This window comes from Cricetulus griseus, chromosome 4 (assembly GCF_003668045.3).
Source record: "Cricetulus griseus strain 17A/GY chromosome 4, alternate assembly CriGri-PICRH-1.0, whole genome shotgun sequence".
NCBI classification, from domain to species: domain Eukaryota; kingdom Metazoa; phylum Chordata; class Mammalia; order Rodentia; family Cricetidae; genus Cricetulus; species Cricetulus griseus.
Window position 1 is genome coordinate 89035366 of NC_048597.1, and position 26316 is coordinate 89061681.

General features: G+C 52.1%; 3 protein-coding genes across 6 annotated transcripts; all 3 read left to right on the top strand.

Annotated features, from left to right (window-relative positions):
- Positions 1 to 283: 283 nt before the first annotated feature.
- Lrrc8e (leucine rich repeat containing 8 VRAC subunit E) lies at positions 284 to 12182 on the top strand. The gene is made up of 3 exons (XM_027415826.2): positions 284 to 384; positions 5883 to 6025; positions 9382 to 12182. The coding sequence occupies exons 2-3, from the start codon at positions 5888 to 5890 to the stop codon at positions 11629 to 11631; spliced, it is 2388 nt and encodes a 795-aa protein (XP_027271627.1). The 5' UTR covers positions 284 to 384; positions 5883 to 5887; the 3' UTR covers positions 11632 to 12182.
- Positions 7304 to 7720, top strand: LOC107977859 (60S ribosomal protein L36a-like). Its single transcript, XM_027415828.2, has one exon. The coding sequence runs from the start codon at positions 7341 to 7343 to the stop codon at positions 7659 to 7661; it is 321 nt and encodes a 106-aa protein (XP_027271629.1). The 5' UTR covers positions 7304 to 7340; the 3' UTR covers positions 7662 to 7720.
- Positions 12183 to 14803: 2621 nt separating the features above from the next.
- Positions 14804 to 25938, top strand: Map2k7 (mitogen-activated protein kinase kinase 7). 4 transcript variants are annotated; one of them, XM_035443222.1, is made up of 14 exons: positions 14804 to 15004; positions 16714 to 16761; positions 19441 to 19582; positions 19689 to 19755; positions 19875 to 19988; positions 20083 to 20202; positions 20381 to 20488; positions 20580 to 20759; positions 20845 to 20925; positions 21010 to 21152; positions 21702 to 21747; positions 21854 to 21984; positions 25368 to 25504; positions 25583 to 25938. In XM_035443222.1, the coding sequence occupies exons 1-14, from the start codon at positions 14881 to 14883 to the stop codon at positions 25921 to 25923; spliced, it is 1782 nt and encodes a 593-aa protein (XP_035299113.1). In that variant the 5' UTR covers positions 14804 to 14880; the 3' UTR covers positions 25924 to 25938. The 4 variants fall into 4 exon arrangements, with proteins under 4 accessions (XP_035299113.1, XP_027271632.1, XP_027271633.1 ...); XM_027415831.2 differs by lacking the exons at positions 25368 to 25504; positions 25583 to 25938 and adding an exon at positions 23825 to 24077 and having other exon boundaries at positions 14809 to 15004; XM_027415832.2 differs by lacking the exons at positions 16714 to 16761; positions 25368 to 25504; positions 25583 to 25938 and adding an exon at positions 23825 to 24077 and having other exon boundaries at positions 14809 to 15004.
- Positions 25939 to 26316: the final 378 nt, after the last annotated feature.

Here is a 26316-nt window from a genome sequence, read left to right on the forward strand (position 1 = left end):
TGGTACCAGGTGGGAATGCTTAGGGATTGGAGGAAATGCTTCCCAGAACCGACACCTGCCCAGATGGTACATCTGCAGGATACCAGTTTGCCCCCAAGGCCAGGACTTAGCGAGACTGCAGACTTCTAAAGACTCTTCACTAGGGAATCTCTCGCCTTGCTCGCGATCGCTTGGCGTGGAGTGGGGTCGACCTGGAGCGAGGCAGCGCCGAGACATCCCGGGGGCGGGGCGGAGCGGGGCGGCTCCCGGCTCCTGGCCCAGCCCTCCCTGACTCACCCTGTACAGCCGGCCGGCCCGCCCGCCCGCCCGGGAACTCAGCGGGAGTCCCGGTCGAGCCATTCCCTGGGATCTACTAGTTGGGCCCCAGAGTTCCATCCCTGAGTGGTAAGTAGCTGGGGTTGGGGGACTTTCGTCCCACAGGTGGAGATCAGCCTGGAACCAGGGAATGGCCCAGGGGGAGGATCGCTCAGGTGTGGGTGGCTCCGTGGCCTGGGCGAGCGCAACACCCCCTCACACACACACACACACTGGGGGCTGGGGCTGGGAGTGGGAGAGGTGTCCCGTAACCTTCAGCCTGGCCCCCAGGAGCCAGGGAACAGGCAGCCTGGGAGCAAGCGAAGGAAGGGAAATCAACAGGCAGGCAACGACTTCAGGAGTTTTGATTTCTACAGCCTGTGCCAGCATGAGGTGGTTGGAGGTAGATGAGAAAGACAGAAAGGGAGTGCCCTCAAAGCTGCAGACCCTAATCTCACCAACCCGCTCCCTAAGGTTCTTACACTTCACGATTCCAAAACCCCTTCCACGTCCCAGCAAACTAAGCTTGGGAAAGTGCTAGCCTAGGAGTCCATAACCCTCCCACCCCAAGACTTGCCACTAGGGGTGACTTTTCCTTACCTCAGAAAACTCCCTTGTAAAAATCTCCCTTGGAACTGAACTTTGAGCTTTTGGGTTTTTTACGTGTTTATTTTTTTTTTACTTTATTTATTTATTTTGTGTGTCTGTGTGTATACACACATGCGTGACACTCACACAGAGATCAGAGGACAATTTTGCAGTAGTTGGTTCTCTCCTTCTGCCTTATGGGCCTCTGAGTTGGAGGTCTTCTGGCTTGGTGGCAGGGGCCTTTGCCCAGTGAGCCATCCGCAGTAGCCCTGTGATTTGGGTTTGGGGTTTTGGATTTCTGTTGTTGTTTTTCTTGTTCGTTTGTTTGTTTGAGACAAGGTCATAAAATACAGGCTTGACTCTAACACGCTCACTCTCTATGCAGCTTAGGCTGCCCTCGATGTATTATCTGTCCTCCTGCATCTATCCTAAGGAGGATTACAGGATTGTGTGCCACCATTCCAGGTTTTATGTGGAGCTGGGACTTGAACCCAAGGCCTGAGCCAGCATCTTACCAGCTAAGCTACACCCCTAGTTCTGACTTTGTACGGTAAAGGTTAAAGAACTCTGCTGATCTTCCCTCACCCCTTAGCATGGGATATGCAGCTGGGGAGGCTGACTGAGGTTGGGGCATCCTCTTCATCCATTCAGCAGCAGAAGCAGGGCTTCGATGTGGGAAGGAGTTTGCAGGATCCTCCCAAGCCTGGTCTTCTGGGACACCTCTTGTGGGCGTGGGTGTGTGTGCAGACCAAAGACTGATTTGGGGTGTCCTCCTCGGTGGTTTCTCCACTTTATTTTTTGAGGCGTTATTCACTAAATCGACGTTCATGGATTTTGGCTAGACTATGTGGCCAGTGGTCCTCAGGGATCAACCTATTTTACCGCACCCTGCTGGGATTATGGATGCAGGCTGCCCTGCCCACTTTACATGGATGCTTAGAATGTCACTTATGTCCTCATGCTTGTGCAGCAAGCTGTTTACTGACTGAGCCATTGGGGTGCCTTCATTGGATGGAACAGAGTTGGTGCCATCAAACAGGAGGGGGACATTGGCTAGACAGGCTCAAATGATACACACACAGTGAAATCTTCAATGAGTTATGTTCATCCTCCAAGACAAAGGCATCTACACTTTTATTTCCAAAACTGGGATAAAATTCAGCAGTAGGCTGAACATGGTGGCACACTTCTGTAATCCCAGCACTTAAGAGATTGAGGAAGGGGGATTGAAACTTTGGGTTCATCTTGTGCTACACAGCCAGCACAAGGCTAGCCTGAGCTACATAGCAAGATCTTGTCTCCAAAACAATCAGGAAAGGGAGAGGACTGGGCGGTGGCTGAGGGATAAAGCGCTTGCTGTGAAGGCATGAGTACCTGAGTTTGGATCTCCTGCACCCACATAAAAGCAGGGCGCTGTGGTACACATCGGTAACTTTAGTGGATTCCAGGGCCAGTCCAGCTAAAATGCTGAGCCTCAGATTTCAGTGAGAGACCGTGTCAAAAAAAAAAAAAAAAAAAAAAGATAAGGGCCGAGTTTAGCAAGCCCAAGCACCTTTGATAACCAGAGGCTACATAAAGATAAGAGAGAACTGAAGCTGGGTGTTGGTGGTGCATGCCTTTAGTCCCAGCACCAGGAATCAGAGGCAGGCAGATATTTGTGAGTTTGAGACCAGCCTGGTCTACAAGAGCTAGTTCCAAGGCAGCCTCCAAAGCCACAGAGAAACCCTGTCTGGGGCGGGGGCACTGATCCAACAAAGTTGTTCCTTGGTCTACACACACACACACACACACACACACACACACACACACACACACACACCACTCACGCTAATAAATAAGATGGAGAGCAGTAAGAGATACCTAACATCAACCACTGGGCACACACACATGCATACACCTGCACACATGCATACATGACGTAAAATAAAAAACCTTATAAACAAAAGAAATCAGCATTGAACACAACAAAAGACTCCCTTACTATTTTTCTCTACACCGCCCCCAGTTCTGTGAGTCCCTCCTGCTAAACCCTCCCATCAGCTCTGTCCAGACATAGGGAAAGGGCCAGCCTTGTATTTGCCTGCTAGAATTTAATGGCAGGTTCTGGAAGATTGAGTTTGAGTCATGGGGTCAGACAATGATAATCCTTGTGTCTCCCTCTGATTGTGTGTATGTCTGTCTACATGGTGTGTATGTCTTGTTCCTGGATGCTGAGTAGAGGGCTCCTGTCTCCTGGCCTGGGACTTGTGAGAGTGGGTTGGCAGCATTGGGGAACTTGTACCGCTGTGTGATGGATCATGGAAGGTGGAGACAGGGTGTTGGTTCCTGCTTTTGCATGTGCAGCATCCCTTGAGCAGTGCCTCAGAAGAAGCCACCCAGGAGATGACAGGAGCATTACTATTCCTTGCTCTAAGCTCATTTTAAGATTTTATTTTTATGTATGTGTGATGTTGTGTGTATGGTAGGCTTGTTGTGCACTGGGCATTCATGGAGGCCAGAGAGGTTGTTGGGTGGCTGGAGACTCTAGAGCTGGAGTTACAGGCGGATGTGAGCCACCCAGTATGGGTGCTGGGAATTGAACTCTGGTCCTCTACAGGAGCAGTGTTCTCTTAACTGCTGATCCTTCTCACTCTCCCCTTTGGTCATCATTTCTATCAGATGATGGAAATGGGATTTTTTTCCCTCCAGTCCTGGAGACACTTTTGCTAACACTCAACACTGAGCTACAGCAGGCTAAAGGGGCGGGGGGGGGGTTCTTTTTGTGACATGGTTTCATGTAGCCCAGGCTGGCCTTGAGTGCCCTATGTAGCTAAGGATAATTTTGAACTCCAATCCTCCTGCCTCAGACCCCCAAGTGCTGAGATTCCAGGTGGGTGCCACTATGCCTAGTTACCGGTGCTAGAGTCTGAATCCAGAGAACTGTACTTGCAAGACAAGAGCCCTACCAACTGAGACTTCTTTTTAAGCTTTTTTTTTTTCTTAGAACAGGGGAGCACTTGGTGAGCATACAGGAGGACCAACTGTCTGGTCATCTCCTTGCATGTACCTGATTCAGGATAAATTGGGGAATCCTGGCTTGTCTCTCTTGTATATAAAGACTTAATGCCTGCTCCCTTTCCTACAGATAGGTCCACCAGTGTGGTAAAGGGGTCTGGTTGTGAATTACCTATCTCAGCCTAGTGAATAGGCTCTGAACTCCTACCTTGACTTCACTCACTACAAACCATTGGAAGAGACAGAGACAGAAAAAGGAGACATGGATGTGTCAGAACAATTGGCTGGTGACACAGATACCCCATTTTTGGCCAGAGCCACCACAAGTGATCAGGACAAAGAGCTCCTAAGAAGCTATTGATTTTGTTTCTCTTTCTTCCTCTCTCTGTCCCTCTCTCTCTCTCTCTCTCTCTCTCTCTCTCTCTCTCTGTGTGTGTGTGTGTGTGTGGTGTGTGTGTGTGTGTGTGTGTAGAGGCATCTTTATGGGATGTCTTCCTTTGTCACTCTATCTTATTTGAGACAGTCTCTCATTGAATTTGAGGCTTTCCAATTAGGCTTAGGCTGGCTGGTCAGTGAGGCCCAAGGATCCTCCTGTCTCCACCTCCTCAGCACTGGGATTACACCCTTGCACCACTCTGGCTTTTACGTGGGTATTGGGATTAAATTAATGTTCTCATGCCTCATGACAAGCGCTTTATCTTCTGAGCCAGTTTTCTGGCCTGTTTTTGTTTTGTTGCATGGGGACGGGGTCTCTTTCTGCAGCATAAACGCTGCCCTCAAATTCAAAATCCTCCTGTCTTAGTTTCCTGAGTGATAGGATTACAGTGCCAGCCTACATACCTAGCTTCCCAGGGACTTGTTTAAGATAAAAGATAGAGGGGTCCAGTAATATAGCTCAGGGTGAAGGCACTTGCTGCCAAGCCCAATGATCTGGGTTCCATCCCAAAGACCCACGTGATGGAAGGAAAGAACTGTCTCCTGTGATTCCTCTCTGACCTCCATACTCCCCCCCCAACACACACTCACACACACACCCTCGCGCTCACAAAAAGCTCAGATGCTGACCAGGGCGGGCTGTCCAGAGACCCTCATTTTTACTTCCCCCTCTGCCCTGATGGAGTAGCTGACTTCCTGGAAGAGTAGTGTCCTAGCTTGCATCCTACACCCCCGTGTGACTTAGGCCTGGCCTTTGCTAATGATACCTTAGTAGAAAAGGAAACCAGAGATAGACAGAGTGGGCTGGCAGCCCTGGAGCCTGGCAGCCAGTCATAGGTGTCACCCTGAGAGTTTTCCAGCTTAGGGATCCTCCTGTTTTAGACATTCTTCACACTCTTCCCTCTCAGGGCCCAGGGTTTTTACGTCTTCCTCCCATTCTGGGCTCTAGTCCCTATCTGAACACTCAGGTGTCTTGGCACATGCCTCCAGGGCTCAGTAGCCTTTAGCCTGGCCACTCCCTGACCCCTGAGGCCCTTAACTAGAGCACAGCCACGCTCCAGCATGCTTTTCCCCAGCCGGCTTTTCCGGTTGGAGATTGGAGGTGGTGCCCAGAGAACCCCTGGCAGGGGGCACACCCCGGAAGTCTTGAGGCTGGGGATACTCTGGTGGTAGGGTGGAGGTGAGAGAGCAGCTAGAGAGTGAAGGAATACCAGAATGAATGTCATAGGCTTCCTCCTGCTGAGGTGGGTGTCTACAGGAGGAAGCTGGAGCACAGCTGCCCCGTGTTTTTACTGCCATAAGTTCTGGGACGACAGGCAGAGCAAGATAAGCAGGGGCTTTGCGGAGCAGGAAAAGCTGAGACATTGGGAAGGAGGAGAGTTCTGAAGGAAGCAAAAAGCCCCAGGCTAGGAAGGGAAGAGAGCATATACCTCATAGATTCTAGAAAGTTCTAGCAAGGCTAAGAGTGTATTGGGGGCACTGACCTGTGTGTGGTCTCTCTGGGGTTTCTCCTGCCAGGGGTACCTTGCTCTCACTATGTCTCAACCCCTCTTGTCTCCTGACTCCTACAGGCGGGATGATCCCAGTGGCAGAGTTCAAGCAGTTCACAGAACAGCAGCCTGCATTCAAGGTGCTCAAACCCTGGTGGGACGTATTAGCCGAGTACCTCACTGTGGCCATGCTCATGATTGGGGTCTTCGGGTGCACTCTTCAGGTGAGGAAGGGGCAGGGCTGCACAGCTGGAAATACTTATGATTGGGCTTTTAAGAGGTGCCCTCTTGACAAGGGGTGACCCTTGTGAAGAGGCAGGACCCCACTGTGGCAATGAGCTCTCTAGGCAAGAGTCAAAGCAGACAGGGCAAGGGTATGAAGGAATGGGGTCTCACAGTGGCCATATTCATGGCCATGCTAATGGCTGGGGTCTCAGATTGCTCTTTCCAGGTGATGGGGGAGGCCAGAGAGTGGTAAGGATGTGAAGGAGTGGCACCACACCTTGACAATGCTCCTCATGAGGGTCTTTTTTTTTTAAAGATGTATTATCTTTTATGTGTTAGAGTGTTTTCCTGCATGTATGTATGTGCACCACATGTAGTGGTAGGAAGAGTGTGTTAGATTCCTTGGAACTAGAGTTATGGATGAGAGATGTTTTTGTTTTTTTCTCCCCTTTGTTTTTTTGTTTGTTTGTTTTTTGTTTATTTGTTTGTTTTTTTGGAGTCAGGGTTTCTCTATGTAGCCCTGGCTGTCCTGGAACTCGCTCTATAGACCAGGCTGGCCTTAAACTTATAGAGATACACCTGCCTCTGCCTCCTGAGTGCTGGGATTAAAGGTGTTCACCACCACTGCTGGCTGCTTTTGGGGGGTGGGGGGTTCAAGAGTTCTTAACCACTCTCTAGCCCCTACTGCCATGAAGGCAACTGACTTCACTATGGCTATGCCCCTGACTGGGATCCTGAGCTGTACTTTCCACATGAAGGGCAGAACTCTAAGAGGGCATGGTCTTACCATGGCAGTGCTTATGATCTGGGGGGTTCTTCAACTGTACTGTACAGATGGGTACAATCCCACCATGATGATGAGATGCGGAAGTGTCGTCAATTGCACCCTCCAGGTAGGTGGCTCTCTCTAAAGGGGTAGGCCTTGTACTTGAAGTCCTGAAGCCTTCAAGTCACCCAAGAAGAGAGACAGAGAGCCTGGAAATCTTGGCAAGTGCCTATAACCCTAGTGACTCTGTAGGCCGAGGCAAGAGGATCACACATTTGAGGTCAACCTAGACATCTTAGCAAAACTCTATCTCAAAATAAATTTGAAGTCAGGTGTGGTGATGTACACCTGGAATCATAGCACAGAGGATGAGTTGGGACCTCTTGGGCTACACAGTGAGACCCTATCTCTAAAATGAAATAAGTACATAGAAAAGGAAAAAATATCAGTATTAGAGCACTTGCCTAGCTTACATGAGGTCCTGGGTTCAATAAAAATATCACCAATAAAATAAGAGAACTTTCTGTGCCAATATCGCTCCCGCCAACATGGTGAACGTTCCTAAGACCCGCCGGACGTTCTGCAAGAAATGTGGCAAGCACCAGCCCCATAAAGTGACACAGTATAAGAAGGGCAAGGATTCTTTGTATGCCCAGGGAAAGCGGTGTTATGACAGGAAACAGAGTGGCTATGGTGGGCAGACTAAGCCTATTTTCCGAAAAAAGGCTAAAACTACAAAGAAGATTGTGCTGAGGCTTGAGTGTGTTGAGCCCAACTGCAGATCTAAGAGGATGCTGGCTATTAAGAGATGCAAGCATTTTGAACTGGGAGGCGATAAGAAGAGAAAGGGCCAGGTGATCCAGTTCTAAGCTGCTCTTGGTATGGAGACAATAAAATCACAATAAAAGAAACTCAAAAAAAAAAAAAATAAGAGACAAATAAGAGGGAGCCAGTGCCAAAGCCCACACAGACCTATTCTGACCCCTACCTTCCTCTCCTCCATCTCCAAGGGCAATGGCATTATAGTCTACAGTAATATTAGGGTGTTTCCCCCCACACACACTTTTATCTTTCTTGTGGCAATGGGGATAGAACTAAAGGCTTCTAGTGCTACACAAGGGCTCTACTGCAGAGGCAAAGTCAAAGCCCCTCATGGGGCGGGGCATTCTATAGACCAGAACTCTACCACTGAGCTGAATCCTACCTACTCACACCCTTTGTCTAGTGTCTATTGAAGTTGTCTAGAAGTTGCACCCACTCTGAAGCCCAGGCCTCAGTTCCCAAGTAGCTAGGACTATAGGCTAGCATCACCAGGCCCAACTTCTTTGTCTTATAGATGGAATTTTGTTATTGATAGAACCTTAAACTTTTTTAAAAATTTTATTTATTTGGTTTCTTGAGACAGGGTTTTTCTGTGTATTCCTGGGTGTCCTAGAACTCACTGTCTAGACCAGGCTGGCCTCCTGAGTGCTGGGATTAAAGGGTGTGCACCACCATGTCTGGTTTCAGAGCTTAAAAAAAATTGATGAACTGTGATCCTCTTGCACCCACTTCCCAAGTACTAGTATTTCACATGTGCACACAACACTCAGTTTATGCAGTGTTGGGATGGGACTCCAGGGCTTCACCATGCTGGGTGAGCAGTCTACCAGGTGAGGTCCATTTCTGCCCTATGTTACTTCTGCAAGGATACAGTCTCATGGGACTCATCATAGCCTTACTATGACTACCTGTGCAAAGACCCTACTTCCAAATGAGGTCACGGGCACTAGGGGTTGGGATTTAGTTTCTTTTTGTGGGACCACAATTCAACACAATCATATACCCTCACAATCTTTTTTTTAAAATATTTTATTTATGTATACAACATTCTGCTTCCATGTATATCTGCACACTAGAAGAGGGGCCAGATCTCATAACAGATGGTTGTGAGCCACCATGTGGTTGCTGGGAATTGAACTCAGGACCTCTGGAAAAACAGGCAGTGCTCTTAACCTCTGAGCCATCTCTCCAGCCCCTCCTTTTTTTTTTTTTTTTTTTTGAGACAGAGCGTCTTTTTTAAAAAATGATTTTATTTATTTGTTATGTAAATAGTATTATGTCTGCTTGTTTGCCTGCATACCAGAAGAAGGCATCAGATCTCATTATAGAAGGTTGTGAGCTGCCATGTGGTTGCTGGGAATTGAACTCAGGACCTCTAGAAGAGCAGTCATTGCTCCAGCTTCAAGAATCAGAGTGTCTAGGCTGACCTTGAACTTTCTATGAAGCCAAGAATGACCTTAAACTCCTCATTCTCTGGCTCCCATCTTCTGTGTGCTAGGATTATAGGTATGTGTTACCAAGCCCAGTTTATGCATTGGTGAGAATCAGAATGGGTACATGCTAGGCAGGCACTCTACCACGTTAGCTACCCGCCCACCCCCAATATTCTTTACAGATGAAGATTGATGCTGATGCTGAAGTTTTAACAGTTCTTCCACATTCAAACAGCTGACCGCAGTCTAGGCTCAGTGTCTCCACCTCATTCTGTGTCTCTTCTGTACAATTCCCCAGTTCCTTCACTGTCTCTCACTCTCTTCCTTTCCCCAGGTGACACAGGACAAGATCATCTGCCTGCCCAGCCATGAACCCCGAGAGAACTTATCAGAGGCTCCTTGCCAGCAGCTCTTGCCTCAGGGGGTCTCTGAGCAGATGGGGGGCCTCCGAGAGCTGAGTGGCCTTAAAAACAACCTAGATCTCCAACAGTATAGCTTTATTAACCAGCTCTGCTATGAGACAGCCCTCCACTGGTATGCCAAGTACTTCCCCTACCTGGTGGTCATTCATACTCTCATCTTCATGGTCTGTACCAGCTTTTGGTTCAAATTCCCTGGCACCAGCTCCAAGATTGAACACTTCATCTCCATCTTGGGCAAGTGTTTTGATTCCCCATGGACCACTCGGGCCTTGTCTGAGGTGTCTGGAGAGAACCACAAGGGCCCAGCTGCTGGACGGGCCGTGGTGACCACAGTATCCGCAACAGGGGCAGGCTCAGGAAAGGCAGGTGAAGGTGAAAAGGAGAAAGTGCTGGTAGAGCCAGAAAAGGTGGTGACTGAGCCTCCAGTCGTCACCCTGCTGGACAAGAAGGAGGGCGAACAAGCTAAGGCCCTGTTTGAGAAAGTCAAGAAGTTCCGTGTGCACGTGGAAGAGGGTGACATCCTCTACTCTATGTACATCCGGCAGACGGTGCTCAAAGTGTGTAAGTTTTTTGCCATCCTGGTTTACAACCTGGTCTATGTGGAGAAGATCAGCTTCCTGGTGGCCTGCAGAGTAGAGACCTCGGAGGTCACAGGGTACGCCAGTTTCTGCTGCAACCACACCAAGGCCCACCTCTTCTCTAAGCTGGCCTTCTGCTACATCTCCTTTGTGTGTGTCTATGGCATCACCTGCCTGTATACACTCTACTGGCTCTTCCATAGGCCCCTCAAAGAATACTCCTTCCGTTCTGTGCGTGAGGAGACGGGCATGAATGACATCCCGGATGTTAAGAATGACTTCGCCTTCATGCTCCACCTCATTGACCAGTACGACTCCCTCTACTCTAAACGGTTTGCAGTCTTCCTTTCTGAAGTCAGTGAAAGCCGCCTGAAGCAACTCAACCTCAACCATGAGTGGACACCTGAGAAGCTGAGGCAGAAGCTGCAGCGCAACGCACGTGGCCGGCTGGAGCTGGCCCTTTGCATGCTCCCTGGACTGCCTGACACTGTCTTTGAGCTCAGTGAAGTGGAAGCACTCAGACTCGAGGCCATCTGTGACATCTCCTTCCCCCCAGGGCTCTCCCAGCTTGTGAACCTTCAGGAGATCAGCTTGCTTCACTCCCCAGCCAGGCTGCCCTTCTCGTCACAGATCTTCCTGCGGGATCGCCTGAAGGTGATCTGTGTCAAATTTGAGGAGCTCCGAGAGGTGCCCCTCTGGGTGTTTGGGCTTCGAGGCTTGGAGGAACTGCATCTGGAAGGACTCTTTCCCCCAGAGATGGCTCGGGCTGCCACCCTTGAGAGCCTCCGGGAGCTTAAGCAACTCAAGGTACTGTCTCTGCGTAGCAATGCAGGGAAAGTGCCAGCCAGTGTGACTGATGTGGCTGGACACCTTCAGCGACTCAGCCTGCACAATGATGGGGCTCGCTTGCTTGCCCTCAACAGCCTCAAAAAGCTGGCGGTGCTACGGGAACTGGAACTGGTAGCCTGTGGGCTGGAGCGTATCCCCCATGCAATCTTTAGTCTAGGGGCTCTGCAGGAACTGGACCTCAAGGACAACCACCTTAGGTCTATTGAGGAAATCCTCAGCTTTCAGCACTGTCGGAAGCTTGTCACTCTCAGGCTGTGGCACAACCAGATAGCCTATGTCCCTGAGCACGTGAGGAAGCTCCGAGGCCTGGAGCAGCTCTACCTCAGTCACAACAAGCTCGAGACTCTTCCCCCGCAGCTTGGCCAGTGCTTTGGCCTCCGCCTGCTGGATGTGTCCCACAATGGGCTTCGATCCCTGCCACCTGAGTTGGGCCTTCTCCAGAGCCTCCAGCATCTAGCTCTCTCCTACAATGCACTAGAGAGCCTGCCCGACGAATTGTTCTTCTGCCAGAAGCTGCGGACATTGCTCTTGGGATACAACCACCTAACTCAGCTTTCACCCCATGTGGCTGCCCTCCGGACCCTCAGTCGTCTGGAGCTTAAGGGTAACCGGCTGGAGGCTCTGCCAGAAGAACTTGGTGATTGCAAGGGGCTGAGGAAGTCAGGGCTGCTGGTGGAGGACACCCTGTATGAGGGATTGCCTGCAGAGGTGCGGGAGAAGATGGAGGAGGAATGAAGCCTAGGGGCAGGGAAGGGGCAGGGTGACACAGAGGCCTTCAGATGCTTTTGCCCCAGCATTGTCTTCCACCGGAGATGTGCAATAGGCCCAGTGGGAGAGGAAGGAAGGCCAGACATGTTGGTTTTGTGCAGTTCAGACAAGATCCTGGGACTGGTTTGTCTGGGGAGAAACAGGAGGTGGTGGATTTGGGGTGTAACCCCACAGGGAAGGATTAACTCAGTCTTAGATTCTTGGACCAAAACCACACCTGTGTCTTTGGCTGGCTGGCTTGTCCTTCCTCTGAACATTCCAGCTAAATTAGTGTCCCATACAAGAGTGGGGGATATATCCCAATGGGATTTCCAACCCTCTCCAATGACAAATCAGCATACATCTAGGGTTCTCTCCTAGGGAGAGGACACAGAGACCAGTTCCGACTTTAATGTCACATCCTTATTTTATAAATCCTTTGCCACAGAGATGGGTACTTAGAACAATGATTCTCACTTTTAACCATGTAATAAAATCAGCTGAGAAGCCAGGAAGAAAATAAAACATCCCACACCCTACCCTGAAATACTGACTCAGAACTTTTGGGTGGGGGCCAGGAACCTGCTACTAAATAAGTATGCCAGGTAATTCTGATTCGGGTGGTCCTGAGATAATGGAATTGTTGACATAAAGACTGGGCTGGGACTGTAACTCAAGTTGAGAGAGAGCTTGCTTAGCATGTAGGAAGCTCTGGGTTCCATCCCAAGCATTTCATAAACCAGGAGTGGTGGAACATGCCTATATAATGCTCTGGAGGTGGAGTGGGGAGGATTGAAAGGTTGAAGCCAGCTTGGAAGACATAGCAGAACTTGTCTCCAAAACAACTAAGAATGGAGACTGGAATGTCCACACACAGAGCTCCTTTTCTAGAGCCTTAGAGAATCCATGAAGCTAAGCACTGCATTTCCTCGGGAAAATGCTTATTTAATATTCATGAAAAATTCTGTAAACAAAGTTAGGCAGTCACAGACCCCCCCACTAGACTACTGTCTTAGTTAGGGTTTCCATTGCTGTGAAGAGACACCATGACCAAAAAGCAAATTGGGGAGGAAAGGGTTCATTTAGCTTATATTTCCACAATACTCTTTACCATTGAAGGAAGTCAGGGCAGGAACTTAAACAGGGCAGGAACCTGGAGGCAGGAGCTGATGCAGAGGCCATGGAGGATTGCTGCTTACTGGCTTGTTCCACATGGCTTGCTCAGTCTGTTTTCTTATAGAACCCAGGACCACCAGCCAAGGGAGGGAACCACCCACAGTGGGCTGGGCCCTCCCCCATCAAATACTAAGAAAATGTCTTATGGGCTAGAGGAGATGGCTCAGAGGTTAAGCCATCTTAACCTTAAGAGGCTGCTCTTCCAGAGGTCCTGAGTTCAATTCCCGGCAACCACATGGTGGTTCACAACCATCTATAATGAGATCTGGCGCCCTTTTCTGGTGTGCAGGCATACGTGAAAGCAGAATGTTGTATACATAATAAATCTTTAAAAAGAAAAATGGCTTGCAGCTGGATATTATATAGGCATTGTCTCAATTGAGGCTCCTTCTACTCTGATGATTCCAGTTTGTGTCAAGACTGGCTGACTCCAAGTTAAGGGTGATAGCTGGTGGAGGCTACCTTTTTTCTTAATACCTGCAGGGACTTTCTTTTGAATGTTTCCTGTGCAGTGGAGAATATCCCAGTGGGTGCTTAATAAATGAGAACTGTAATTCTGACCTCTTTGTATAGTATGGCTATCTAAGCTTTCTATAGCCAGGTCCAAACAATAACACCTACCTGTCAAATCAGGCTGGCTTTCCTGGGAGGAAAGACATCCCAGGTACTTAAATAGAGGGTGATGTAGAGACCTCATCTAATCAAGATAAATTAGATAGAGTTTTCTGCCTATTTTTTTTTCTAAATAACTGCCCCCCTACACACACAAAGTCAGTTGATGGTGATGCATACCTCTAATCCCCACACTCAGACAGGCAAACCTGAGTTCGAGGCCAGCCTAGTCTACAGAGCGAGTTCCGGGAAGGCCAGGGTTACACAGAGAAACTCTGTTTCGAATAGCCAAAACAAAACAAAGAATCCAATTTCCTCTCCTCCCTCCTCCTTTTATCCTTTTAACTCCAAGCATGTTTCTGCTCCACTTGTAGGTCATTGCCAGAGAGTAAGCCTTTTTTAAAGGCCCATCCCAAAGTGTTCACTGTTACTTTCAGAGTGGTGGCACAGCCTAACCTCCTGGGTATGGTCACTTGCTGAATGTCCCTGTACATTGCAAGCCTCCTCCTTGCCCTAAAAACCTAGAGGCAAACTGCTCCTTAGCCACCCAGATTTACAGATAGAGACGATACCCTAGCACCTTTTACTTAACTCTTTAAGCCGGGCAAGGAGCACACTCGGCAGAGGCATCTAACCCCAGCTGAGCCCAGCTTCTGAGGGCGAAGAGATGGGGATGGGGCGTCTCAAGGTCTCAAGTAGGCACGGCCAGGAAGTCTGGCCTTAACGGAGCTCAGGAATCGCCAGCTCTGGATTCCCTCTCCTCCAGTCAGGCCTTGCTCTACTCTGTACCGGCTGGAATGGAAAGGGATTCCCACGGGTGCCTAGTTTTTACGGTGAGGAGACGACTTCACGTTGACAGTGGGAGGTCAGGTCGCAATTAAGCATAACAGGGCCTAATGAAGGGCTGAGCAAGACGAGGAAGGTTGCTCTATGTACGCGGATGCCAGGGAGGGCCAGGGCTGGGAAAAGCCCGCAGGAAGTTAACGGAGGTACTGTGTGAACACGGATCCGGGAACGGCCGTGAGCGTGCGCAGTAGAGGCCGCGCGCGTGGCAGGTCTCCCCTTCTGCATGTATGCTGCCGTCCTGCCCGCCTTCCGCTACATAAAAAAAGGAAGAAAAGAAAAGAAAAACCGTGCTTTTTCGAACTGCGCCTCTGCCAGAAAAGCTGGGAGTTCGCGCATGCGCACTGCGGGAGGCAACTGTGGGTGAGGACAACGCACACTGCCAGCCTGGACCTCTAGGTGGCGTCCGCTCCCTACTGGGACACAGCGCGCACGCGCGGCGCTAACCGCGCGAGGCAGGGCGGGCACGCGCTGGGCTGGGCTGGGCTGGGCTGGGCTGGGCTGGGCAGGACGGAGGCTCGGCGGGGTCATTGGAGCGCAGGCGCAGTGCGGTGTTTGTCTACCCCGGGCTGACGGGCGGCCTGGCGGCGAGCGGCGGCGGGGAAGATGGCGGCGTCCTCCCTGGAGCAAAAGCTGTCCCGCCTGGAAGCCAAGCTGAAGCAGGAGAACCGCGAGGCCCGGAGGAGGATCGACCTCAACCTGGATATCAGCCCCCAGCGGCCCAGGCCCAGTAAGCACGGCGGCGTGGGGAGGGGGCGGGGGGGCGGGCGCGCTGTGGCAGGCCCCGCCCACCAGGCAGATCCCGCCCCCGCTTCCGGGGCGCTAGCTCTCCTCCCCTCTATTCCCTACCGCTGTCAGCTTGCAGAGAGAGGGTCACGGTGACCTGGGAGTCGGGTGGGCAGTCTCCAGGGCGACTTCCTCCCCACACACACCGAGACCCTGGGGTTCACATCACTAGGACATGGGAGTTTAGCCGCTGGGTCCCCTCACCCGGTGGTCGGCCCCCAGTGCCTCGTCACCTGCACCCAGCAGGCTTTCAGACCCGAAGCTTCCGAGATCACAGCCAAGTCTTTCAACCCTACAAATAGTTATATCTCTTTTGACCCGGTGGTTCCACTCCTGCTGCTTCTGTGATTGTCAAGAGGTTCCCCTCCCCTAGCAGACAGTCCAGGCACATGCATACCCATCTGCCCACCCAGGTCACTTAGCCCTCATTTACATCTAATTAGTTTTTGAATAGAGGAGTTTCCGTTTGACTTCTGTGGTCATATCTGATGGCTCCTTTTCCTAAACCTGGAAGGGGCCTTGTCATTGGGCCCAGCTGACTGCCTCCTTCATACAGGGGCACCTCAGACCTCTGTGACCAGCTAGCCTCAGGGTTGCTGTATGGCCCTCTGGAAACACATAGCCATTCCTCAGCCTGGCAGCTTTTGTCTCCTGGGCCCTAGTGACTGCTAGTCCTGCAGACACCTGTGGTCAGTGTGAATGTATCTAGTCCCACCCTACAGACACACACCTCCCTTCTGCCTCTTCCTTCTCTGGGCCTGCCTCCCTGACATATGGTCCTGTACCAACAGCTGTTCCCCCTTCTTCCTATATGCACACCCGGCTTGTCATCATCATGACCACAGTTAGCGTCCTTGTTGTATCCCAGATACCCCTGTCCCCAAGTCTTCTCTGTGAAGGGAATTTGATTTTTCTCCCTCCTCACCAACCCTGTGATCCATGCCTTGCCAACCCTCTTTGTATCCCTCTTGATCCCAAACAATGTCTTCTTTATACTCCTGTGTTATATAATTTTTGGAGTACATTATTAGAATTGTCTGTAGGTCACCTGGTAAGAGGGGAAAGGCAGCCTCCCATAGCTGAGAAATCTGTCCACTCCCTGGTCTCTTGGTAACTTTCACAGCCTGATCTTTTCCCTAATCCCTCTCCAGGGTTCCCTCCATCCTTCCCTCTTCTGGCCTGAGTCTGTCAGTTTTCCTCCCTGGAGAGTTTCTTACAGGGCCTGGGGATACCCAGAGTTCGGGATGCTTTCCCCTGGATTCTGCCTGGGACAAGAAGCAGGGCCAAGCTTTGGAAGCCCCCTGCTGGTCTCTGCATAGCCATCTTCCCCAGCCCCAGAGTGGATGAGACAGGGTTGGGTATGGGGTTCTAGGCACCCTAACAGGTGTCTGTCCCTAGAACAGAGTGAGACCTGGTAAGGCTGGTGGCTGGCAGGCCCCAAGGAGCCCCCTGCAGGTGTCTGTGTCTGTCAACTCCATGCCTTCCTCCCACCCTCCCATCTCTGTCGGTTTCTACCCATCTCTGCAGTTCAGTGCCTTGCGCCTCCCCCTCCTCTTCATTATGATTTGATTTCTTTTCTGTTGAACAAATCAGTTATTTCTGTTGTGATTTATCGTGGTTTTTTTTTTTTTCTTTCTTCCTTTCCCCATCCAGTTATTGTGATCACTCTAAGCCCTGCTCCTGCCCCGTCCCAGCGAGCAGGTACCAGCCTTTTTATCATTGCTGCTTGCATATCTGCACATTGACCTAACCGCTGCCCCTGCTGCAGAATGCTGTCCATCCCCACCTCATGCTGTGTGTGTGTGTTCTGTCTCTTCATTGTCACTTCCTCTCCCTTCACTACAGCAGTGTGAGTCTGGCTGTACTTTCTCTGTGCCCTCCAGCCTTCCCATTTCTTCTTTGGCTCAGCTTCGAACCCCCGGAGGATGAAATGGGCTCCCCTAATAGGTGGGCACACAAGGGTGCTTGTGTGTGAATAGGGTGGGTAGAGGCAGGTGCACTGTTCCTATTCAGTTGTGTCAGTTGTGGAGTGAATGAGTGTCATCACTTGTGTACTGTATCTGCTCTCAGGGCCAGGAACATAGCAGTAAGTAAAACAGACCAAGTTCCTGTCCTGTGGGGCTGATGCTGCAATAAGGGGTCCATCATTAGACACCGAGCAAATTCCTGATCCTGTAGAGTAGTCTAGTAGGATGAGGAACTCTGCACAGGGTTGCTCAGGGAAAGCCCATGGAGGATACAGGATTTGAACAAAAGTGTCCCAGGAGGTTGGGTGAGGCAAGACCCGCCCCCAACACACACATATAAGGACCCCATGCTGGGCAGTTCCGCTATGCTGGTTCCTAGGTATGCAATGTCTCCTGTGTATAAGAGAAAGAACACCTGTGTTGGCAGAGATGAGGAGAGCAGACTGTTGGTGGTAGTGTGTTCCCAGCTTGTGTGTATATATGGATGTGTGTGTGTAGAAGGATGGAGGGCTGGCCCTGTCCCCATTGTGTGTGTGTTCCATGTTTTTGGTTTACATGTGTGTGTGCACGTGAGTGTGTGCACGTTAGGTTGGTAGTCTGAATAGTAAGCATGTGTCCCTATGATCTGTTGTACCGTCTCCCACTCATTCATCCTCACTTCTTCCTCCCTCGTGGTCTTATTCTTACTGTACTCTCCAGGCCTGCGTGTGGCTCAAAAACCCCTCTAACCTCTGTTCTCTGGGCCTGTGTATATTTCTCTCCCCTTTTCCACTCTAGCCCCCATCAAATCCATGCTTCAGAGAGTGGGGCCAGCAGCCATTTCCATGGGTCTGAGGCAGCCCAAGAGGGCTTGGTGGTCTGTGAGGGTAAGGGGACTGGTAGGGTGTGGAGATGGTAGAGGTATGGACCCCAGAGAGCTGAGGTGCCAGGTAAAGAAGGATCACAGGTATCCATGGAGGTGAACTGTGGACACTTCCTAGAGAGTCTGGGTGCAGCTGGGGTCCCAGCCTCGAGGGCTAGAAAAGGACCTGAATGTCAGCAGTTAAAGCCCATTTGTCTCTGCAATCACTGGGCCCAAGTCACCAAAAGCCATGAGGTTGGCTGTGGGGAAAGAAGGTAGTAAAGTTAAGGGTGTGGAGAGGTGTGTTAGAAAGTGGCATGCCTTTTAACACAACACTCAAGAGGCAGAGACAGCCAGATCTCTGTGAGGTCGAGAACCAGCAAGGTCTACAGAGCGAGTTCCAGGACAGCCATAGCTGCTACACAGAGAAACCCTGTCTTGAAAAACCCAAGAAAAAAGAAAAAAACAACAAATTAAAAAACAAAGTGGCAGGCTCCAGACAACCTGGGAAGTCATGTTTGAAGGATGCTGTCTGCTGATGTCCTAAACTGAGCTAGCTATAATCCTTCCAGGGCACTGGAAACTCTGAAATATGAAAGGTTGATGGAGGGGAGATACTTCCAGAAGCCACAGGGGACTCACAGCCCCTGCCCCTAAGCGAGAGAGACTCCTAGATCTTCAAGCAACCTACTCTTAATGTCTCATATCCTCTCTGGCTGTCTATGCAGCACCTCCTCTGGGCAGCTGGGTCCCAAGTCTTGGCTCTTTTTCTGTGTTTCTCTGTCCCCCCCACATCCTAACACCGCCCGCCAGTCCTGGGGTGCCTGCTGCCTGCCCGCCGCCTGCCTGTAGCATGCCCAAGCCGTCCGCATGCAGGCCATTGGGACGTACCAAGCTCCCCTCCCTGGCCCAGCATCTTCCCCCTGCCCAGCCCAGCTAGCCCCTGGAAGAGCTTTGCCATCTAGATCCCTATCAATTCCTCTTCCCAAGAACTCAGGCTTAGCCTGGGTTCTGCTCCCTTGACACCAGTTCTGCAGGCCTGGCTGGGAGATGCACAGATGAGCCAGCTGGCCAGAGGATGGCCCTCCCTGACCTAGGAGTGGAATCTGGGCAAGACAGCCTGAAGCCAGAGTCCCATAGCTATTGGCTCTTGTTTGTACACAGTGCAGTGTTGGTGGCCAGACCAGGTTCCAAGCAGGTCCTGGTGGGCATTCTGTCCTCATGTGGTTCCTATGTGAGCACTGTTGCCCCGGGCCTGCTTCCTGGCACTGGGGCAGGGGTTCCTGGCAGAGAGTCCCTCCATTTCTCTGCAGTATGTACTTGAGGACAAATCCCCAGCCTCTGAGACCACCCCTCTCCCACCAGCCCATCCCATCTCTTTTTAGATCAGAGGGGCAGAGATGGTACCCTAAAGATGCCCCAGGGGGTGGGGAAGGAGGCCCCAGCCAGCAGAGCAGGGGGCTGTGCCAGCCTGGCCAAAGGGACATGAGAGAGGAAAAGATGGGGGCCCCCACCCCTTTTTGACTAGCTAGATGCTAACTCCTTTCATGCCCCTGGTTTTTAACCCGCCAGCCCTGCAGCTGCCACTGGCCAACGATGGGGGCAGCCGCTCACCATCCTCAGAGAGCTCCCCACAGCACCCTACGCCCCCCACCCGGCCCCGCAACATGCTGGGGCTCCCATCAACCTTGTTCACACCCCGCAGTATGGAGAGGTAAGCTGGTGGAGCAGGGACAGCACAGGGCCCTCCTTGTGCTGGTCCCAGAGAGGTGGGTGGTATCTGTGGGACCCTTCTGATCAGCTCGTGTTTTTTCCTTCAGCATCGAGATTGACCAGAAGCTGCAGGAAATCATGAAGCAGACAGGGTACCTGACCATCGGGGGCCAGGTACTACTTCCCCATAGGCACCCTGGGGGCTGTGACAGGACCCAGGCAGGCTAGAGGTGGTGGGTGATAGGAGCAGAGGACCCTCTGGGGACCCTCCAGCTGCCTTGCTCTCCACTCAGCGTTATCAGGCAGAAATCAATGACTTGGAGAACCTGGGCGAGATGGGCAGCGGTACCTGTGGTCAGGTGTGGAAGATGCGCTTCCGGAAGACAGGCCACATCATTGCTGTCAAGGTGAGCCTTCCACACCCCAGTTCCAGGATGTATCCTGTGCCCTTGCAGCCTGCCCAGCACTTGAAGCTCCCCTCCTGGCTGTCCCTCCTTGCAGCAAATGCGGCGCTCGGGGAACAAGGAGGAGAATAAGCGCATCCTGATGGACCTGGACGTGGTACTCAAGAGCCATGACTGCCCCTACATTGTTCAGTGCTTTGGCACCTTCATCACCAATGTGAGCACCATGCCTGAGGGGCCAAGCCTTCTGCCCCAATAGGGTCCTATATGCCCAGAAGTCTCAGGGCATCCTTCTGTCCCCTAGGGTTCTACATATCCCCAGGTACCAGAGTGTGGCTAGGGTGGGGAGGAAAGCATGGCCGCCCCAAGCCCTGTGTGCCACCCTCCTTCTACAGACAGATGTCTTCATTGCCATGGAGCTCATGGGCACGTGTGCAGAGAAGCTGAAGAAGCGAATGCAGGGCCCCATTCCAGAGCGGATCTTGGGCAAGATGACTGTGGCAGTGAGTGGCTAAGTCTGGGCTCATGTGACTAGGTGGGTGCCTCTAGGTTCTGTCCTCCCATGACAGGTCCCTGAACCTGTCTGTCCTACAGATTGTGAAAGCGCTGTACTATCTGAAGGAGAAGCATGGTGTCATCCATCGTGATGTCAAACCCTCCAACATCCTGTTAGATGAGCGGGGCCAGATCAAGCTCTGTGACTTTGGCATCAGTGGCCGCCTTGTTGACTCTAAGGCCAAAACGCGGAGTGCTGGCTGTGCCGCCTACATGGCTGTGAGTGGGGCCTGCTGGATCTGACAAGGGGGCTGGGTGGACTGGCCCTACTTTCAGGGTATGTTCTCCTTCTCTCTCCTTGCAGCCTGAACGCATTGACCCTCCAGATCCCACCAAGCCTGACTATGACATCCGAGCCGATGTGTGGAGCCTGGGCATATCATTGGTGTGTTGGGGCTCTTGTATGGGGGATTGGTGGGACGGCAGGGATCTCTTACCTGCTGCTCCAGCAATGCCTGTCACCTCCCAGGTGGAGCTAGCAACGGGACAGTTTCCCTACAAGAACTGCAAGACGGACTTTGAGGTCCTCACCAAAGTCCTACAGGAAGAGCCCCCACTCCTGCCTGGTCACATGGGCTTCTCAGGGGACTTCCAGTCATTCGTGAAAGACTGGTGAGCACCCCCACTCTGCCTGTCCTTTCTCCTATCCCTCTATTTGGGATGTTCTGAAATGTCAGGTGTCCTCATGCTGCTGGGGAAAGGGGATGAGGTGGGCACAGTTGCAGGTAGGCTCATGGCTAGAGGCTATAGATAGGACTTAAAGCTAAAGCCTTAGGAATCACTTTCTGGGTTTGGACCTGGCCCAAGGGGACAACTGGCCCTGTGAGTGTCTGGCGTGGTAACCCTAGGGCTTTGCCATGGAGGTTATGCAGAAGACCGCACTTGAGTCTTTACTTTCTGTGTTATGAACCTCATATCTGGTTCCAACTCCCCAGCTGGGTCTTCACCATGCTACCCTGGGCCAGGAGACTTTGTGGATCCCCAGCCTGGTGGAGCCTGGCTGTGAGCAGCTGCTTCTGGCTGATCTGGAAGACCCCTTTTTCACTGGGGAGGGCCTGAGCACAGGTGCGCATCCAGGCACAGCCAGGCTCCACCTCCCTGATTCTCATTTCTCTTCGCTCCCTGACTTTAATTTCTCTTTTCTCCCCACTCTTCATCCAGCCTTACTAAAGATCACAGGAAGAGACCAAAGTATAATAAGCTACTTGTGAGTACCTAGCCCCCAATCCCCACCACATGTGAAGTCGTCCCGGCCTCAGTTGCAGGACCATGAGGACTGACCCCTCATCCTAAGCTAACTCTTGGGCCTACAGGAACACAGCTTCATCAAGCACTATGAGACACTCGAGGTGGATGTGGCGTCCTGGTTCAAGGACGTCATGGCAAAGACCGAGTCTCCAAGGACTAGTGGAGTCCTGAGCCAACACCACCTGCCCTTCTTCAGGTAGCCTCATGGCAGCGGCCAGCCCCACAGGGGCCCAGGGGCATGGCCACAGGCCCCCCTTTCCCACCTGGCCAATCCAGCTGCCCATCAGGGGACCTGGGACCTGGACGGCTGCCGAGGGCTGAGGACAGAAAGTAGGGGGTACCCATCCACCTCTGACTCCCTACCCACCAGCGGTGGACGGATGGGCATGCTGGTCCCTAATTCTTCCCACTCTGGGGTCAGCCAGCTATGCGAACCCCACCCCACCCCGACAGACACTGTGAACAGAAGACAGCAGGCCATGAGCAAACTCGCTATTTATTCAATCATAACCTCTGGGCTGGGGTGGCCCCTAGGGGCAGAGAGAAAGCCCCTGTCCTTTTCCCCCACACTCCCAGTGTCTGTCTCTCCACTTTCACACATGCTTGCTCTCCATCTTTCCCTTTTTCCCCTCCCTTCCTACCTCTGTCCCTTTCTGGTTTCCTGTCTCCCTTCCAACCTCTGCCTCTCTCCTAACCTAAGCCTGGGCCCAGCCACTCCTACCCCTCGGTGGAAGCCCCAGGTCCACCCAGGCCTCCTCAAATCCTTGCCCCAGGATAGCTTTGTGGGCATTGCGACTGCAGCCAAATGGGTTGCTGTCTCTGTGTCTGTCTGTCTCTCTCTTTGATCTCAGGGGGTCCTTTTTGGAGTTTATTGTATTTTATTGTACTTGGTGGGGTGTGGGAGGGGGCTTGTCCTCATGGGGTGTGTCGGTACCTTCAGAAACTTTTACCAAAGTAATGTTTAGCTGCTTGTGGTGGGCCCCTCCTCTCCATTGCCCTCAGGCATTGCAGGGTTGGACTGCTTGCTGCTCTTTGTCAGTTCTGGCCCAGAGAGACCAGGCACAATTGGGGGATCCTCACATGGGACTGGGGACTGGTTACAGCTTGGGGCTGAGTAAAAGAGCTCAGGTGGTACAGAGGGAGACCAAGGGGCCTTGGCCACACAGATGGCCTTCCGGAAAGGTGTCTGAGAGGTGCAGTAGAGAATAGCAGGTAGGAGGGAGGGACTGGAGGGAATCAGTGGCAGGAGTGAGGCTGAGGGGCAGAAGGAGGGGTTCCGAAGAAGTCAGGGATTGGGAGTTATGGGAGTAGACGTGGAGGTCCGAGCACGTGTGTCAGGGACAAGATGGACATGCTTGAGTGCGAGGGAGGCCAGGGTATTGGTGTGAAGTGACTTACTCCCATTGTGCCCCTGAGCGTCCCTTAGCTCACCTAGAGCTGGCCAGCTCCAAACCACCTTGTGGCCTGGACTGGGCCAGGTGTCTGTCCCATTGTCCTGCAATAGTCAGGATATGGTGGGTATGTTTCCTTTTTGTTGGTGATGCATGCTAATCAAGTGGACAAGAGAACAATAGAACAGAACAAAACAAAACATACTTTAAAACCACAAACAAAACCCAGCACCAAAGCTGAGAAACCTTGCTGGATGTAGCTGATGCAACTGTAGGCTTAGGTGACACTGTGGCTCTTAACTATCCTATTGACTATCTTCATCATATTCACAATGCCGCATGTTTAAATCGCAATAGAAGTCATCTTCTCTGCCTGGGGCAGGACCCCCCTCTCTCCTTATTCCCTATGTTGGGGAGGTGGAGTGAAGTAGGGGTAGAATAACAAGCCTGGCCCCCACCTTTACCATTATGAGGCTAGCCACCAGCATGGGCAGCCTTCGTGGGTAGTTAGGTCACTTGGCTGGTCCCCGTGCCAGCACAGGCCCAACACTGGGCCGCATGGTTTTATTTTTATTTAACTTTATTTTCTGTGTGTGTCTCTGTCTGTCTGTCTGTCTGTCTCTGTCTGTGTCTACCCCCCTCCAGTGTTAAATGGGAGCCTGGGGGAGTATCCCACTTCCCCACCTCTCCCAAATCCTTCCCTCTGTCACCAGCCATCCCTCTGGCCCAGGCAGACTGGGTGTCGGGCCGGTAGGGACCTGGAGTGGCCTGGTCCTACCCTCTGGCCTATGGACTCCTCCTCCGGCCACCAGTGTTGCCCTCTCCCTTTTTAAAACAAAATACCCTTGTTTGTAAATCCTTAGATGCTTGAGAATAAAACCCTTCCCTTTTCTTCTGAGTGTGGTGTCCTAAGCCTGGTAGAATTTATAGAGACTCGGGAAGGGGCTGGGAGGAGGGCTTTTAGTGTGTGGTTAAACACAGCCTTCATGAGGAGCAGGGCAGGAGGTGTTTGGAGTGACTTAGGGTGGCAAGCCACCTTGTGAGGGGTCCCCTTGCCCTAGAAATTTCAGCACATCAAGAAAGCCCTTATCCATGTAGGCCTTGAGCATGGGCTCTGATGTCAGCCCCTGCGTCCTCCACCCCCGCTCCCTGCTTCCCAGAGTGGCAGACTCACCAAGGCCAGGGCTGTCTACCCACACCTACCCACAGGGCTGAGTACAGCCCAACCAGGTGCCTGCTGCTGGTCTGGAGCACTGCAGCCTGGACAGGTACCATGATGGGCACTATACTCCTCCTGGCCCTGCTCCCTGGGATGGCCACTGTGCTCAATGCACCACTTGGTATGTAGAGACTGGCACAGGGGGCGGGGGCAACATGTTCCACTTCCCTATTGTTGTTGCTTCTCAACTTGGTTTTGCACCTGAGTGTATGTGTGTGTGTGTGTGTGGCGGGGGTGGGGTCCCATCCCCTTGTCTTTCTCCCAGGCTAGCCCCTCTGCCAGTTTCCTCAAAGTTCTCAACCAGGTGATGGCAGGGGCTGTGGGTTTGGGGCCAGGTGTGCAAATCATTCTTGAGAAAAAAAAAAAAAAACAAAAAAACTGCCACTTGATAGCAGTCATTGGCCTGTATAGATCATGTTAGTAGTGTGTGTGCACATATGAGTGGGTGCCTGGGTGAGCACAGAGACCATCCACTATCAGCTGTTGGTGCTGTCCTCCATTTGTCTGGGGTCTTGGATCTCTATTGAACAGAAATTCCCATTCCAGTTGCCTTTTAGGGAGGGTGCCCTCCTGAACACAGCAGATGGTAGCATCTCCCTCTCCTTAGTGGCCAGTGGGTCATAATGGATCTCTTAGACTAAGACTTAGAGCAACCTGGACCAGGCAGAGAACCCTGATTTGATCTTGCCCAACTGAACTCCACCGTCATAGGCCCCGTGTATCCCCAGATCTCCTTGCTAGTCTGCAGGTGGCCAAAGAGGTCGGAAAAGGAAGGAGCACAGCTTTGTGAGGGTTTGACTACTAGTGGGTATATGGTAGTAACTTGGAGAGAATTAGGCACGCAGCTGAGCTTTGGTTAAAAAAAGAGAGACCACCTATAATGCGTCCCTTTTCCAAGAGAGGCAAGGGCTGGAGGTAGAGGCCCTTCCCTGGAAGGAATGCGTCCTCTTGCTCTGTGCTCCGTTTCAGTACCCCCGTTCCCTGGGGCACCTGGCCCCTGGCTGCGCAGACCCCTTTTCAGTCTGGATTTATCAGACACAGAGGACTCGTTCCCTCGCCGCACTGGGCCACTGGAGGTTCCGGCCGACAGCCTTGTGTTTGTGCAGGTGCGGGCGCCTGAAACACCGAGGGTGGGTGGGGATAAATGGGGACCAGTCGACCTTGATGGCGCCTTGGTCCCTCAGGCGGCCCTGGCCCGTCCTTCACCGAGATGGGGCCTGGCTCTGCATCGCTGCTCAGTAACGCCTTCCTCACGCCCGGCCCTGGGGCCTGCTCTGGTGCTTCTACGTGGGGGCTGCCCAGCCGACGGCTCTGTCAGCTTCTCACCACCTCCACACCCGGATGCTGCTCGCCCCAAACGCTTCAGCTTCCGCCTGCGCCCGGTATTCAACGCCTCAGTGCAGTTCTTGCACTGCCAGATAAGCCGCTGCCGCCTTCGCAGCCACCGCCACCGAGCTGTCCACCAGACACCGACGTCTCCGAGCCCACCAGCGCCATCGCAGGTTCGCGCTTGCAGAAGCAGTAACCTGAGCAATCTCGGAAGATTTCTCTATAGCTAGTCACAAGCCTCTCCTGCAGCTGAGGGAAGAACTCTTCCAGGTTTATGGACCTGGGAGGCAGAGTGCTTTAAGATCTCGGTTCTTCTTAGGAAGGGTACTGGGTGCAGAGCTACCCCTCGTGGATCTACCTGCACAAGAACTTCCCAGGAAACAGGAAATGCACAGCCTTGAGTTCTGGGACCCTTGGGTGGGAAACTGAAGTTCTTTTAGGGCTGGAAAACTAAATGCAGATAACCGTGACAGGTCCTAATCTGTTTTGCGTGCCTCACTTGGGACGTAGAGGCTGGCATACGGGGTGTTATAGGGCTGAAACCACTTCTCTGTTAGGGTTTGGGCACGGGAGTCCTGTGGTGACCTCT

Excerpts from the sequence above, each read along its gene's own strand:
- Lrrc8e (XM_027415826.2), top strand. The coding sequence starts at position 5,888 with ATGATCCCAGTGGCAGAGTTCAAGCAGTTCACAGAACAGCAGCCTGCA. Across the intron at positions 6,026-9,381 it reads TCTTCGGGTGCACTCTTCAG|GTGACACAGGACAAGATCAT; the intron begins GTGAGGAAGGGG and ends TCCTTTCCCCAG.
- LOC107977859 (XM_027415828.2), top strand. The coding sequence starts at position 7,341 with ATGGTGAACGTTCCTAAGACCCGCCGGACGTTCTGCAAGAAATGTGGC.
- Map2k7 (XM_035443222.1), top strand. The coding sequence starts at position 14,881 with ATGGCGGCGTCCTCCCTGGAGCAAAAGCTGTCCCGCCTGGAAGCCAAG. Across the intron at positions 15,005-16,713 it reads CCCCCAGCGGCCCAGGCCCA|TTATTGTGATCACTCTAAGC; the intron begins GTAAGCACGGCG and ends TTCCCCATCCAG. Across the intron at positions 20,926-21,009 it reads GGAGCCTGGGCATATCATTG|GTGGAGCTAGCAACGGGACA; the intron begins GTGTGTTGGGGC and ends GTCACCTCCCAG.